The following is a 12,904-nucleotide window of genomic DNA, read 5'->3' as shown; positions in this document are numbered from 1 at the left end:
TGATACTCCCCGACTGTGAGGAAGGCAGGAATCGCCAAAGACTCAAATGGCCTTCTACCTGTAGGAAATGAGGCTGGGGAGATGTACGGGGGCTTTATTTTGTGGTCAAGTGCTGTGGCCTGAGGTTCATTTTCCATCCCTTTCCCCAAATTTCTAAAGTCGTTTGGTTCAAATTCTTTGCTTCTCTCTCAAGCTGTAACCCAGACCATGAACCTCACCTGCTCATCTGTCAGGAGAGCAGAGGGGCAGAGACGATCCTACTCAAGGCCCAGGTTCTCCAAAGGGGTTAAATTGCTAAGAAGAAATAAATGGATTCAATCTTGTATGTTTATTGAATAAACCAATCCTGGGTAAAGAGAAAAGAACTAGGTTTTGGGACAGAGGTTGGGGAGGTGAGAGAAGCCCCAGCCCCTGTGGAGTGGGGGGAGGGGTCACTTGTAAAACTCATGCTCCTGCTCGTCCTTCTTGATGACTGTCTTGTAGGCTTTCTCGAAGTCCTTGGCCAGAACAATGTAGCGGTTCTCGCGGACGGCCAACATTCCGCTCTGTTGAGGGAGGAGAGTTAAAATCTATTCCATGCACTCCCCACCCCAGTGATGGTGGAGGAAGAGACAGACGGGGCTCAAGACCCCAGGGAGGCAATGAGGGACAGAAGGATTGCAGCAGAGTGGTCTCGAAGAGGAAGGGTCTTCATATACCCCCTGCCCAGGTCCAGAGAGAAACCAGCACTCACCTCCTGACAGATGGAGTTGATATCGGCGCCTGAAATCTTATCTGGCCGGGCCACATCTGTAGTGTGTGAGTTAAGGAAACCATTCCCCGCGTGATGGGGTGAATGCCTGGAGACGGAAGTCATCCTCGGGCTCTTTGTCACCAGCCCCCTCCCTGGACCTTGGTCCCCCATCTGCTCAATCTGGTCGTGGTGATGGCAGAGGTGGAGATGAAGATCCAATCCCCATTCCCACCCATGACCCCCCTCACTTCTCGAGCAGGATACAATCTTCCAAGTCAACCTCCTCAGAGAGATTCATTTTGCTGGTGATAGTGGAAAAAATCAATCTCTTCTGGCGGCGGTCAGGGAGTGGAAATTCAATTTTACGGTCAAGGCGTCCCGGCCGCAGCAGGGCAGGGTCCAGGGTGTCCGCTCTGTTCGTGGCCATGATCACCTGGCATTGGGGACAAGCTGGCTCAGACCTCTGTCCCCACTACACCCTCCTTCCGTCATACCTACCCCTTCACATGCCAGCCTCCACCTTTCCCTGATTCCCACACCACACCTCCCCCTGCCCATCCTGAACCCCAAACCTTGACATTGACGTTCTGGTCGAATCCATCCATTTGGTTCAGCAGCTCCAGCAGGATTCTCTGAACCTCCCTGTCAGCTGGAGAGTGAGCAACACGGTCAGTCCAGGGCACCCCGTACGACAGCCTGCCCAAGACCCCAGGCCCTGTCTGGGCATCACTCACCCCCCGTCTGGGCATCGAATCTCTTGGTGGCGATGGCATCGATCTCATCTATGAAGATGATGGCAGGTGCGTTCTCCTTGGCCAGGCGGAACACATCCCGGACCATGCGGGGGCCCTCGCCGAGGTACTTCTGTACAAACTCCGAGCCCACGACCCGGATAAACGCAGCTGACGGCAGGATGACAGGGTTAGATGAGGATGGGCCCCGCGTAGTGCCCATACTGCTGTAACTGAAACTGAGAATTCCCTGAGGACATCCCTTTCTTTGGACACCCACTCCAAGCAGCCAGGTCATTCTCTCATGTCCCGGGCTGGGTCTAGATCCAAATGGGAGGACCAGCAGCCCAATCACGAATCCTGCCCACAGATGTGTCGTTTTCCAGCCCAACATTTAAAAATCAGCACATTAAAACAAAAAAACAGATGCATCTGTGCTCTAACACGCCTGTATGGAGAAAAGCGAGAGATGCTCATGGAAACAAAGATACAAAAAAATCTGGATTTCCAGAGGGCTTGAAAAATCAGTAAGAAAACAGGTAAGTTGTCCACACACTAAGGCATCATACTGCCTCACCAAGAGCTCCGAGTTCTGTTTGCTATAACGACCCACTTATGAATATTATGCAAGAGTCAGGGACCACGGGCACATACTTCACACCTGGCTCAGGGTGTCCCCCCCTCCCCGGTACCTGCATCACCTGGGGGCTCGTTCAACATCCAAACCTCAGGGCTTCTGACTTTTCCTCTCTAAACGCATCCCGAGCACCCTGCTTTGGCCACACATTTACCTGGTTGCTCAGCAGGTGTCCACACTGTTCCATGTGACATCCCCATCTCGGAATCTCCCTCCTCTGACCTTGGCCTCTCTGTCTGCCTCTCCCACTCGGCCACTGCCATCCCCTGTCCCTCCCTCACCTTCCCCGTCCTCCCGATCTCTCACACTGTGTTTCAGTAAGTGCTTCCTGGTCACTGAAATGCAGTGTCCCACACTGAACCTATCTCCCCCTACGCCAATCTGTTGTTCCCCAATCGTGTGAAGCTCCCCACCAACCACTCGGCTGCCCAGGCCAGAAACCAGAGTGGCTCCTGACTCCTCCTCTTGCCAACCATCTAGTCATCAAGTAAATCCTGTCACTTCTACCCTTTAATTCTGCCTCTCTCCAATCCATCCCCAAGGCCTCTGTCCAAGGCCACCATTATCTGTCCCCACCCCTCCAAAGTCTTCTAACTGGCTGTCAGATTTCTCCTCTCTCCAATTCACCAACAATCTTTCAAAAAGCTAATCGGATCATATCACTTCTCTAATATGGTGGCCACCAGCCACATGTGGCTCCTGAGCAACTAAAATGTGGCTGGTCCAGGGCCGGCCCCGTGGCTTAGCGGTTAAGCGCGCGCGCTCCGCTACTGGCGGCCCGGGTTCGGATCCCAGGCGCGCACCGGCACACCACTTCTCTGGCCTTGCTGAGGCCGCGTCCCACATACAGCAACTAGAAGGATGTGCAGCTATGACATACAACTATCTACTGGGGCTTTGGGGGAAAAAAAAAAGGAGGAGGATTGGCAATAGATGTTAGCTCAGAGCCGGTCTTCCTCAGCAAAAAGAGGAGGATTAGCATGGATGTTAGCTCAGGGCTGATCTTCCTCACCAAAAAAATAAATAAATAAAATGTGGCTGGTCCAAAATGAGATGTGCTGGAAATGCGAAATACACGCGGGATTTCAATTGACTTAGTACAAAAAAAGTAAACTATCTCAATACATGTCCATCAACAAATGGATAGATAAATAAAACGTGCTATATACATACAATAGAATATTACTCAACCTTAAAAAGGAATTCAATTCTGACACACGCTACAACATGGATGAGCCGGAAGACATTATGCGAAGTGAAATAAGCCAGTCACAAAAATAAAAATATTGTATGATTCATCCACTTATACGAGGTGCCTAGAACAGGCAAATTCATTGGAATAGAGCTTACAGGGGTGGGAGGGAGGAAGAAGCGAGGAGCTACTGTTTAAGGGGTATGGAGTTTCAGTTTGGGATGATGAGCGAGTTCTGGAAATGGATAACGGTGGTGGTTGCACAACAGTGTGAATGTACTGAATGCCACGGAAGTGTACACTTACAAATGGTAAAAATGGTAAATTTTGTGTCATATGTATTTTACTACAATAAGAAAATTATAGGAAAAATCTCAAATTTTATCTGCTGCATGTTAAAATGACAATATTTTGAGGATATTGGTTAAATAAAATATACTAGGATTAAGTTCACCTATTCCTTTTAACTTATTTTTTTTAATACGAGTTCTTAAAATTTTTTAATTATATGTGTGGCTTGCATTATATTTCTATTGAACTCTGCCTATCTAAACCACCCTGCTCTCAGGACAGCATGCGAAATCTCTTAGATGAGCGCTAAGGCTATTTATAGGCACATCCTTTCTCATCTCTTCAGCCTCACCTCCTGAACTTGCGAAGCACAGCCCCTCCCTCAGCCAGCCATTCAACAAACATTTTCTCAGCACCTACCACCGTTCAGTTACTGGGAGGGTGCTGGAAACACAGAAAAGAACAAATGCACAAGGTCCCTGCCCTTGTGGAGTTTGGTCATGGTCTACTCACGACTTCCAACTTGAGTTCTTTCCCACCCCAGGGCCTTTGCACATGCTATTCCCTCTGTCTTGGATGCCCTGTCCCAACTGTGTGCCTGACAAACTCCTCACACACTTGCTTCCTCTGGGAACCCCTACCTGAGAGGCCTAGGCAGCATGCATTGACATCCTCTCCCTTTAGGGCAATCCCACTACCCTCCCTGCTTCCCTGGAGCATTTGCCACTCTGCAGGCGTCCCCACTCAACCTCACCTCCAACCATGAGCCCCCTCGCTCACTCAGCTTCAGCTACAGAGGCCTTGCTGTTCCTAGAACACAGCTTGGCACATATTAGGTCCTCAATAAACATTCACTTAATGACTGAGTTCTAAGTGTTTATTTTTCTTTTCCCCTACCACATTGGGAGATTCTCCAGCGCAGGGCACACGTCTGATTCATCACTGTACCCCAGCACAGGGCCTGGGAGAGCAGAAGCCCAATGAACTGCTAAGCAAATGAATGATCATGACCACGGCTAACATATACTGTCTAATTACCTTATGCGAGGTATGGTTCTAGAAGCTTTATATTGATTTAATCCTCTGAATAACCCAGAAAACTAGGAACCGCAGTCACAGAGAGGCTAACTCACCAAGTAGTTACATGAACTAACTTACATAAGCGGTTGCAGGGGAGCCAGATTTCAAACCTGGGCAGTCTGGCCCAGAAAACCACTGTCTTCTACTGCTCACAGGGATTAAGATTTTAAGATGTGCCAAGGCCTGTCTCTAGGCCTTACCAACAGTAATACAGTGACTTTCAGACCTTTTTGTCTGGAACCTACGAGAAATACATTCATAAACAACCACAAGCATACATGTGTGCACGTGTGTGTGCAACAAGTTTCACAAAACAATACGTGCTCTTACTATGTGGGATGGACTCTGACATTTTCGGTTCTCTCTTTTTTTTTTTTTTGTGAGGACTAGCCCTGAGCTAACATCTGATGCCAATCCTCCCCTTTTTTCTTGAGGAAGATTGGCCCTGGGCTAACATCCGTGCCCACCCTCCTCTACTTTGTATGGGATGCCTCCACAGCATGGCTTAACAAGCGGTGCGTTGGTGCGTGCCCGGGATCCGAACCTGCGAACCCCGGGCCGCCGAAGCGGAGTGCAAGCACTTAACTGCTGCGCCACCAGGCCGGCCCCGTTTCATTTTTAAAATGCTGGTTGCAACCCATGAATTTGAATTCATAATTACTAATGGGTCACAACCCACCGGAGGAAGAACGCTGCATTATTTCATTAATTCCTCACAATCACGCTGAAGTGATTCTTCACGCCGAAGTGAAGTGTGTCTTCTATTAGATGAGGAAACTGAGGCACGAGGTGGTGAAGTCACCTCCCCAGGACTGCACAGCCATTGAGAGGCGCACCGGGGCTTTGACCCCAGAGCCCGTGTTCTTAATCACTGTGCTGTGCCAATTCCAGGGGAGGATGAGAGAGCAGGGAGCGAGGTCCTCGGAAGAGCCTAGATCAGAGGTCGGGAGAGGGGCCAAGCGGCTCACCTGTCGTGTGATGAGCCACAGCCTTTGCCAACATGGTCTTCCCGCAGCCGGGCGGGCCATACATGAGGACGCCTCGGGGAGGGTCGATGCCGATCTGGAATGCAGAGGCGGAGAAAGAAGGATGAGCCAGGGAGCCCCGTCACCAACTCCAGACCCGGGGGGTCCCTCCCTTCCCCGCCACCCAGCTCCTCACCTGCTTGTAGAGTTCAAAGTGCGTGAGTGGGAGCTCCACGGCTTCGCGCACCTCCTGCTTCTGGATGTCCATGCCCCCGATGTCCGAGTACATCACGTCTGGCTTCTGGTCTGGGGGAGAGCAGAGCCGGGGCTCCCAGCCTGGCCCCCGGCGCCCCCTCGGGCCTCCCGGGCCCTGGGCCCCCGGTACCTGAGGTGAGCATCATGATGCTGCTGTCGGCCTCGGGAGGCAGCACGTCCACCAGGGCGTTGCTGTGCTTGTGGAGCGCCACCGAGGCGTTGGGCTTGAGCAGCTCCCGATCAATGGTGCTCAGGATGCGCACGTAGTAGTTGGAGCCTTTGGGAAGAGGACAGGAAGGGAGAGGGGAAAATGAGAGGTGCCAGAACCCCAGAACTCTTCCCTCCCCATGACCTCACAGTTGCACCCTCCAGGCCACCAGTGTCTCTCCCTCAGACCCCTCCTGGCCATCCTCCACATTCGCACTAACTGCTGCCTCACCTATAGCCCTGACTCTCTCTTGAGCCCCAGCCCCAGGGAACCAGCAGCCTCCCGGAATATCCCCCGCATGTCACCAAGGTATCTCTCACTCGCCATGTCCCAATGTGTTCTTGGTATCTTCCTCCAAACTCTCTCTGCAGGCACCAGCCTGAGTCCCAAGCCTCATCCTGGACCTTTCTCCCTTCCCTCCACAGCACATCAGTCACTATGACCTTCCACCCCCAGCCTCCTGAATGTCTCTCCAACCACCCTCTCCTCTCCTCTCCATGGACCCTGCCCTGATTCGGCCTTGTCCTCTCCCATCTAGGTCTCCGCACCAGACTCCTCCCCGCTCACTCCTCCAATCCACCTTCCACATTTATGGTAGTGATGCACGCACCTCTTTCTCGTCTCCATCGCTCTCCTACCTTCACACCTGGCTGCCCAGCAGCCTCCCGGACACACCCCCGTGATGCCCTAGACTACCCTCACTGCCTCCCTCCAAACCTACTTCTCTGCCCGTATCGCCACCTCAGGGCTGGCCCCACTGTCCCCCTAAGTCCTGCAGGTCGAAGACACAGGCCTCATTCTGGCTATCTCCTCCCTTCACTACCTCACTACCAGCCTTTCAGTCCAGCTCCAGGCCCAGCCACACACCTTTCCCACCTTCAGAAGAACATGGCTTGGACCAGAGGAGCAGAAGCAGAAGATAGACACGATGCAGACACAACGACCCTCATGAGGGCAGGGCCTGGACCCGTGTGAATAACAGCAGCTACCAAATACTGAGTTCTACTAGGGCCCAACCTCTTAACACTTCACCCACGGTTTCAAATTGCAGGTCCCAACTCAGGTCCCAGGTCCCAACTCAGTAGCAATCATGAAATCAATGTAGAGGGTCATAGCCAAAACACAGTTTAAAACAAAAACAGACTAGAAGAGAATGGAAAACATCGAAGTGTGTCACACATAGTAAGGCTAAATATCACTTGGTGAAACTTTTAGTACATGTATGCATATGTGTACATCTATGTATATAGACAAAACGCATACATACATGTGTGCAGACAGAGAGAATGTAAAACATATGTCTACTTTTGTGACGGACTCACAATACTATGAAAAACACCATTACGTTGTTTTGCCTCGTGTGCTCTTGTAAGAGCCCAGCACAGCTCCGGGCACACGGCGGGAGACAGTTAACAGCCGTTGAATGAACAGGCGAGTGAAGGAGGCGCCCCCGCCCTCCCACCCGCGAACCTGTGGTGGAGCCCACGATGGCTGTGTTCTGGTCCACAGCCTCCAGAAACTGCCCGATGACCAGCGGGATGCTCTGGATTCGCTTCACCTCCTCCTGGGCGTGGAGGAACTCCTTCTTCAGGTTCTTTTGCTCGTCTTTGATGTACTCCTCCTGCACCTCCAGGAACTCCAGCTCCTGCTGCAGCTTCTGTGGGCAGAGAGGGGAGAGGAAGGCAATGGCTCCAGGCCTTGCTGAGCGAGGGTGTGTGGAAGGTGGCGGGAGTATGGGGTGCGGGGTCCTGTGCAGGGTCGGGATTGGGGTTGACTGTACCTTGTAGCGGCTGTACAGGTCCTCCAGGTCCTCAGGCTCAGGCCCCAGGAAGGACAGGCCAGTCTGCGGCCGTGACACAGACAGTGCTGGGATCTCATCCTAGCACAAGGGGGGAAACTCAGCTTGGAAGAAGAGTGGCCCCTCATGAAAGAATCTAGAGCCCCCTCCCCACTCACCATGAACCAATCAGCCCCTAAGAGGCTCCTGACATCATTTGGCCCCTCTAAACAGACCCTGGAAACCTCTCAGCCCCCTAAATAGCCTCCCGATGTCACCCAGCCCCTAACAGTCCCCTTATATCAACTGGCCCCCCAAACAGATCTTTTGCTATCATATGCCACTTGTAACATGTCCCCAAAGTCACGCAACTCCCAACTAAGCCATAAATGTCCTATCAACTCCTTATGAAACCCCAATGCCCAGCAGCCCCCCTCAACAGGTTCCTAACGTCACATGGCTCTCTCATATAGGCTATTAAAGTCACCATGCCTTCAGACAGTCCTAACATTACCCAGTTTACCCCCAAAACATCCCTCATGTCACACAACCCCAACTCACGTGAGGCCCTTATGTCATCCAGCTCCCCAGGGAGGCCCCAAATATCACTCGGCCAGACCACAGAGACTCCTTAGCCCCCCACGACCGGCCAAGCCCCGAACGTCAGTCAGCTCCCCAGCCCAGCCTCAGACATCATTCGGCCCCACGGCCGAGTCCCACACATCACTCGCACCCGACACATCCCCAACCCCGCCGGGCCTCCCATGTCACGAAGCGCTCCCAGCCAGACTCGGAATCATTCAGGCCCAGAGCACCTCCAACGTCACTCATCCTCGCAGCCCCGCTTTCCGAGTGTCACTGCCGCGCTAACATCACTCGGGCACCCGGCCAGGCCTCGGCACGGCACAACGCTCTCCACCGAGGCCTCGGACATCACCCAGACCCGGGCCGGGACCCCCGCAGGCACTCAGCAGCCCGCTCTGGTCAGCCTCGCCCTCTCCCCGCGAGCCACGCGCCACCGGACCTGAGCTTTCTCGACCAAGATGCCAATCTCCTCCATAGTGACCAAGCCGGCCTCTCTGTGGCCCGGCCAGATCAAGTCACCGCTTCCGCTGACGCCGCCGGAAGCCCTGGGCCTGACTGGATACTGGGAAATGTAGTTTAACACATCACTGGGAGCGGGCCGAACGCGCCGCAGAGGATGGAGGGAAGGAAAGGCCTCACCCTGGGCTCCGCCCCCAAGACTCGCTCATTAGCTCTCCGTACCTCGCGAGCGCGCGGGCGGGCCCGGGCCGGTGCGCGTGCGCAGTGGCGCCACCTCGCGCGGCACCCTCGGGCGTGGGTTTTCTCGCCAGTAGGCGGCGCTGCCGTATTGCTCTTTTAACTAAGGAGCTTCTCAACAAACTGTCGGGGAGAGTCTGGCGGCCAAGTGCTCTTCGTTGTCATTCATTGGTAGGGCTGGAGATGCTGTGGGTCAGGGTCTGCAAAGGAGGCCTTTTAGGGCGTCTCCACGTGGGCTGCACCTGAAGATTGTCCCCCCGCGCGGGGGCGGGAAGGCCCTGGATGCCCCTGAGAGTGATGCTCGGTACCGGGCTCCACCCCGGGGGTGGGGAGCCCCAAACCCGCGCTACAGTTAGCAGCGAATCAAGTAGAACCCACGCGTCGGGGCTGAGAAAATGAGGCAGCGGGGCCAGGAGCAGGGTCGCGCAGGAGACCTGCAGATCTATGCCAGGCCCAGTGCTTTTGTCTTACATGCATCAGCTCATCGAGTCTTAGCAGACCTAGTTCCTTCTCTTACCGAGAAGGAAACTGGCTCAGAGCCATGAAGCCACTGCCAGTCACAAGGGCCGGCTATGGGGCCTCAGACCTGTCTGTCCCCAAAGCCTGAGCTTCTGGCCCCTGGGAGACACTGCTGCTCATCGCACCAGCTACAGTTTTTGTTAAGTAAACTTTCAATTGAAGTGTAAATAGAGAGAAGTGTACAAATCATTAGTGTACAGTTCAACGAATTAATGCAAAGTGAACACACGTATAACCGGTACTCAGATCAAGAAACCAAACATTAGCAGCCCCTAGAAGCCTGGCACATTCTTTCTGCCACCCCCATTCCCTCTGAAAGTTATCACTTACCTGACTTCTAACAGCATGGACTATTGTCTGTTTCCAACTCTCTATGGCCCCATAGAGTGTGTACTGTGTATTTGGCTTCTTTTACTTAACATTGTGTGTGAGATTCATAATCACATGTAGAAATAGTTCTTTGGTGTTCATTTCTGTGTGGTTTCCATTGTGTGACTATGCCTAAAACTGGATATTTTCCCATCTAGGGCTATACTGGTGCTATGAATATTCTAATACGTTTCTTTGAGAAACATGGGAATACACTCAAGAGTGGAATTGCTGGTCATAGTGTTGAGCTTTAGTAGACATGGTCAGGCTGTGCTAACTTACATTCCCACCGATTGTGCATACACTTGGTATTGTCCGTCTTTTAATTTTTTTTCCCATTCTGGTGGGTGTGTGGCAGGTTGTCACACCAGACCCCATTTGTGCGTTTACTTTTAGCCAGGCAGTTTCCAAACCATGATCTCTGAATCCTTACAACACCCTCAGAGGTAGGTCTGCTTTTCCTCATTTTCCAGGTGAGAAAACTGAGGCTCAGACAGAGGAAAGTCACCTCCGCTAGGTCACAAAGAGAATTAGTGGCTCTTGCTCAGTGCCAGCCCTATGCCAGGGGAAGCCAGAGGTTAATCAGATCGGGTCTCCGCCTTCCTTGTTTAAGGTCTCGGTATTTTTATTTTCACACACACACAAAAAAACAACGACAACAACAAATCCTTCCTTTTTTCTCTGCATTGACAACTCTTAGTTCTGTCTGCTAGATGTCCACCTAACCAACATATATACAGAATCCTTACCTTCTGCCAGGGAATCTTCAATGCTTTGTACATATCATCTGATTTAATCTCAGATTAAAGTGGTATTTGAAGTGGGAACTGTTGTCTTATTGCCTACTTTCTCAGGTCCTACATGAGAAATCAGGCTCAGAGAGGTGAAGTCACTTGCCCAAGATCACACAGCAAGTAAATGGTGGAGCTGGCATTCAAATCCAGAGCCTGAGCTCTCAACCTCTGGTGATAGTTATCAGTTAGATTTGCAGATGATCTTGAACAGGTAAGCCAGTCATTCTCAAGGAGGAGGACATCAAATCATTTAGGAGTTTTTTCAAGCTAGACCCACCTTTACTTGCACTGTATTATTATGGCCCTCCCTCCCATCTCCCAGTTAAGAACCACCCAACTAGGTCATTTAACAGATGGGAAAACTAGAGCAAGGATCAGATCAGTTGAGTAAAATTCATCCTTCCTGGTTCAGACCCAGGGCTTTCTTCCTCTCAACTCCACTGCCTTCTAATGGAAGTCCTGAGCAGCTCTTGTTTTGAGAGAGGGCGTTCCCAGATCTGGATCTTTAGAGCCCTGGGTGAGGCTGAGTGCATACAGGAGTCAACAGACGAGTAAGTAAAGACAGGTGGGCAGAGAACCAATTCCTCATCTAGAGAGCGGCTGGAACTCAACTCCAGCCACGATAGCCCATTGCTCACAAAGGTGAACCCACTGTTGCCAGATCTGATGTTTCAAGGGAAGTCAAGAATCCAGATTTTCAAGTGAAATCTTCTAATTTTTAAATGTTGACAATAAATTCAAACTCTTAAAAACACCATGCAGGCCAAACAAAACCCATCTGTGGGCTTTATACGGCAGATAGATGACCCCCTATCTAGGCTCACCCTGTCCCCAGAATTGCTGTCAAAGGCCCAGGAAGGCAGAGCTTTACTCAGTCCCAGGGTGAAGGGAGGGGTCGGAACCATTCAGAAGGCAGCAAAAATACGAGGTAATGGATGGGTAAGGATTAAACTCCGGGAAAAGCAAATTTAAATGGCTAACAATAGCTGATTGGTTAAATAAACTTTGAATCATCCACACATTATGGACTATGACATCATTTTGAAATGTGGTGTAGAGCATTTAATGATAGGCGATGTGTTCACAAAATAAGTAACACCTAAAAGAAGAAACAAATGACAAAGCAATAAAGTATAAACCCTTTTAAAAATTCTTTTTATTTTGAAATTTCAACTGCAGAAAACTTTTAAGAATGCTACCTACTCTTTTCCCAGAGTCTCCAAATGTTAACATTTTAACACATTTGCTTTATCATTCTCTTTTTCTCTATACATGCATTCTTATATATGTGTGTGCATACACATACATATTATGCATATATCCAGCTATATATGTGTATATTTTAAAAACCATTACTGGGATTTTTATTTGGATGGTATTACATCTTTGGATCAATTTGGACAGAACTGTCTTCTTAACAATATTGAGTGTTCCCATCCATGAACATGGTATGTCTCTCCATTTATTAAGTTCTTCTTTTTGATTTCCTTCTGTGGTGTTTTGTCCCTTTCAGCATACAGATTCTGCACATATTTTGGTAGATTTATACCTATTTCATTTTTACAAGCTATTTAGGATAGTACCTTTATAAAAACAGGTATAGTTGATATACAATAAATTGCACATATTTAAAGTATACAACTTGGTAAGTTTGGGCATATGTATACATACATGAAGCCATCACTAGAATTAAGATAATGAATATATCTATTACCCTCAAAAGTTTCTCACGTCCTTTTGTCCTCTCTTCCTCCTGCCTCTCCTTGCCCCCGTCCCAGAAAACTCTAATGCATTTTTTAGACTTTTATGTAAATGGAATCATATAGTATGTACTCTCTCGCTCAGCATCACTGTTCTCAGATTTATGTATGTTATTGTGTGTATCAACAGTTCATTCCTTTTTATTGCTGATTATTTCATTGTATTGATTGGCAGTCTTTGGCTATTACAGGTAAAGTTGCTGTGAACATTCATGTACCTTTGGGACACGTGCCTTCATTTCTCTTGGATAAATACCTAGGAGTGGAATGGTTGAGTCACTTGGTAGGTGTATGTTTAACTTTTTAAGAAAC

General features: G+C 50.2%; 1 protein-coding gene across 1 annotated transcript; it reads right to left on the bottom strand.

Moving 5' to 3' along the window:
• Positions 1-313: 313 nt before the first annotated feature.
• On the bottom strand, positions 314-8,997 carry PSMC4 (proteasome 26S subunit, ATPase 4). The gene is made up of 11 exons (XM_058529322.1): positions 8,894-8,997; positions 7,873-7,971; positions 7,563-7,749; positions 6,015-6,161; positions 5,826-5,935; positions 5,633-5,726; positions 1,468-1,635; positions 1,306-1,382; positions 998-1,166; positions 734-789; positions 314-545 (listed from the first exon to the last, which is right to left on the bottom strand). Exons 1-11 carry the CDS (start codon positions 8,927-8,929, stop codon positions 432-434), a joined length of 1,257 nt encoding a protein of 418 aa, XP_058385305.1. The 5' UTR covers positions 8,930-8,997; the 3' UTR covers positions 314-431.
• Positions 8,998-12,904: the final 3,907 nt, after the last annotated feature.

This window comes from Diceros bicornis, chromosome 34 (assembly GCF_020826845.1).
Source record: "Diceros bicornis minor isolate mBicDic1 chromosome 34, mDicBic1.mat.cur, whole genome shotgun sequence".
Classification (NCBI taxonomy): Eukaryota; Metazoa; Chordata; class Mammalia; order Perissodactyla; family Rhinocerotidae; genus Diceros; species Diceros bicornis.
This window is presented reverse-complemented; position numbering and strand designations above follow the sequence as displayed.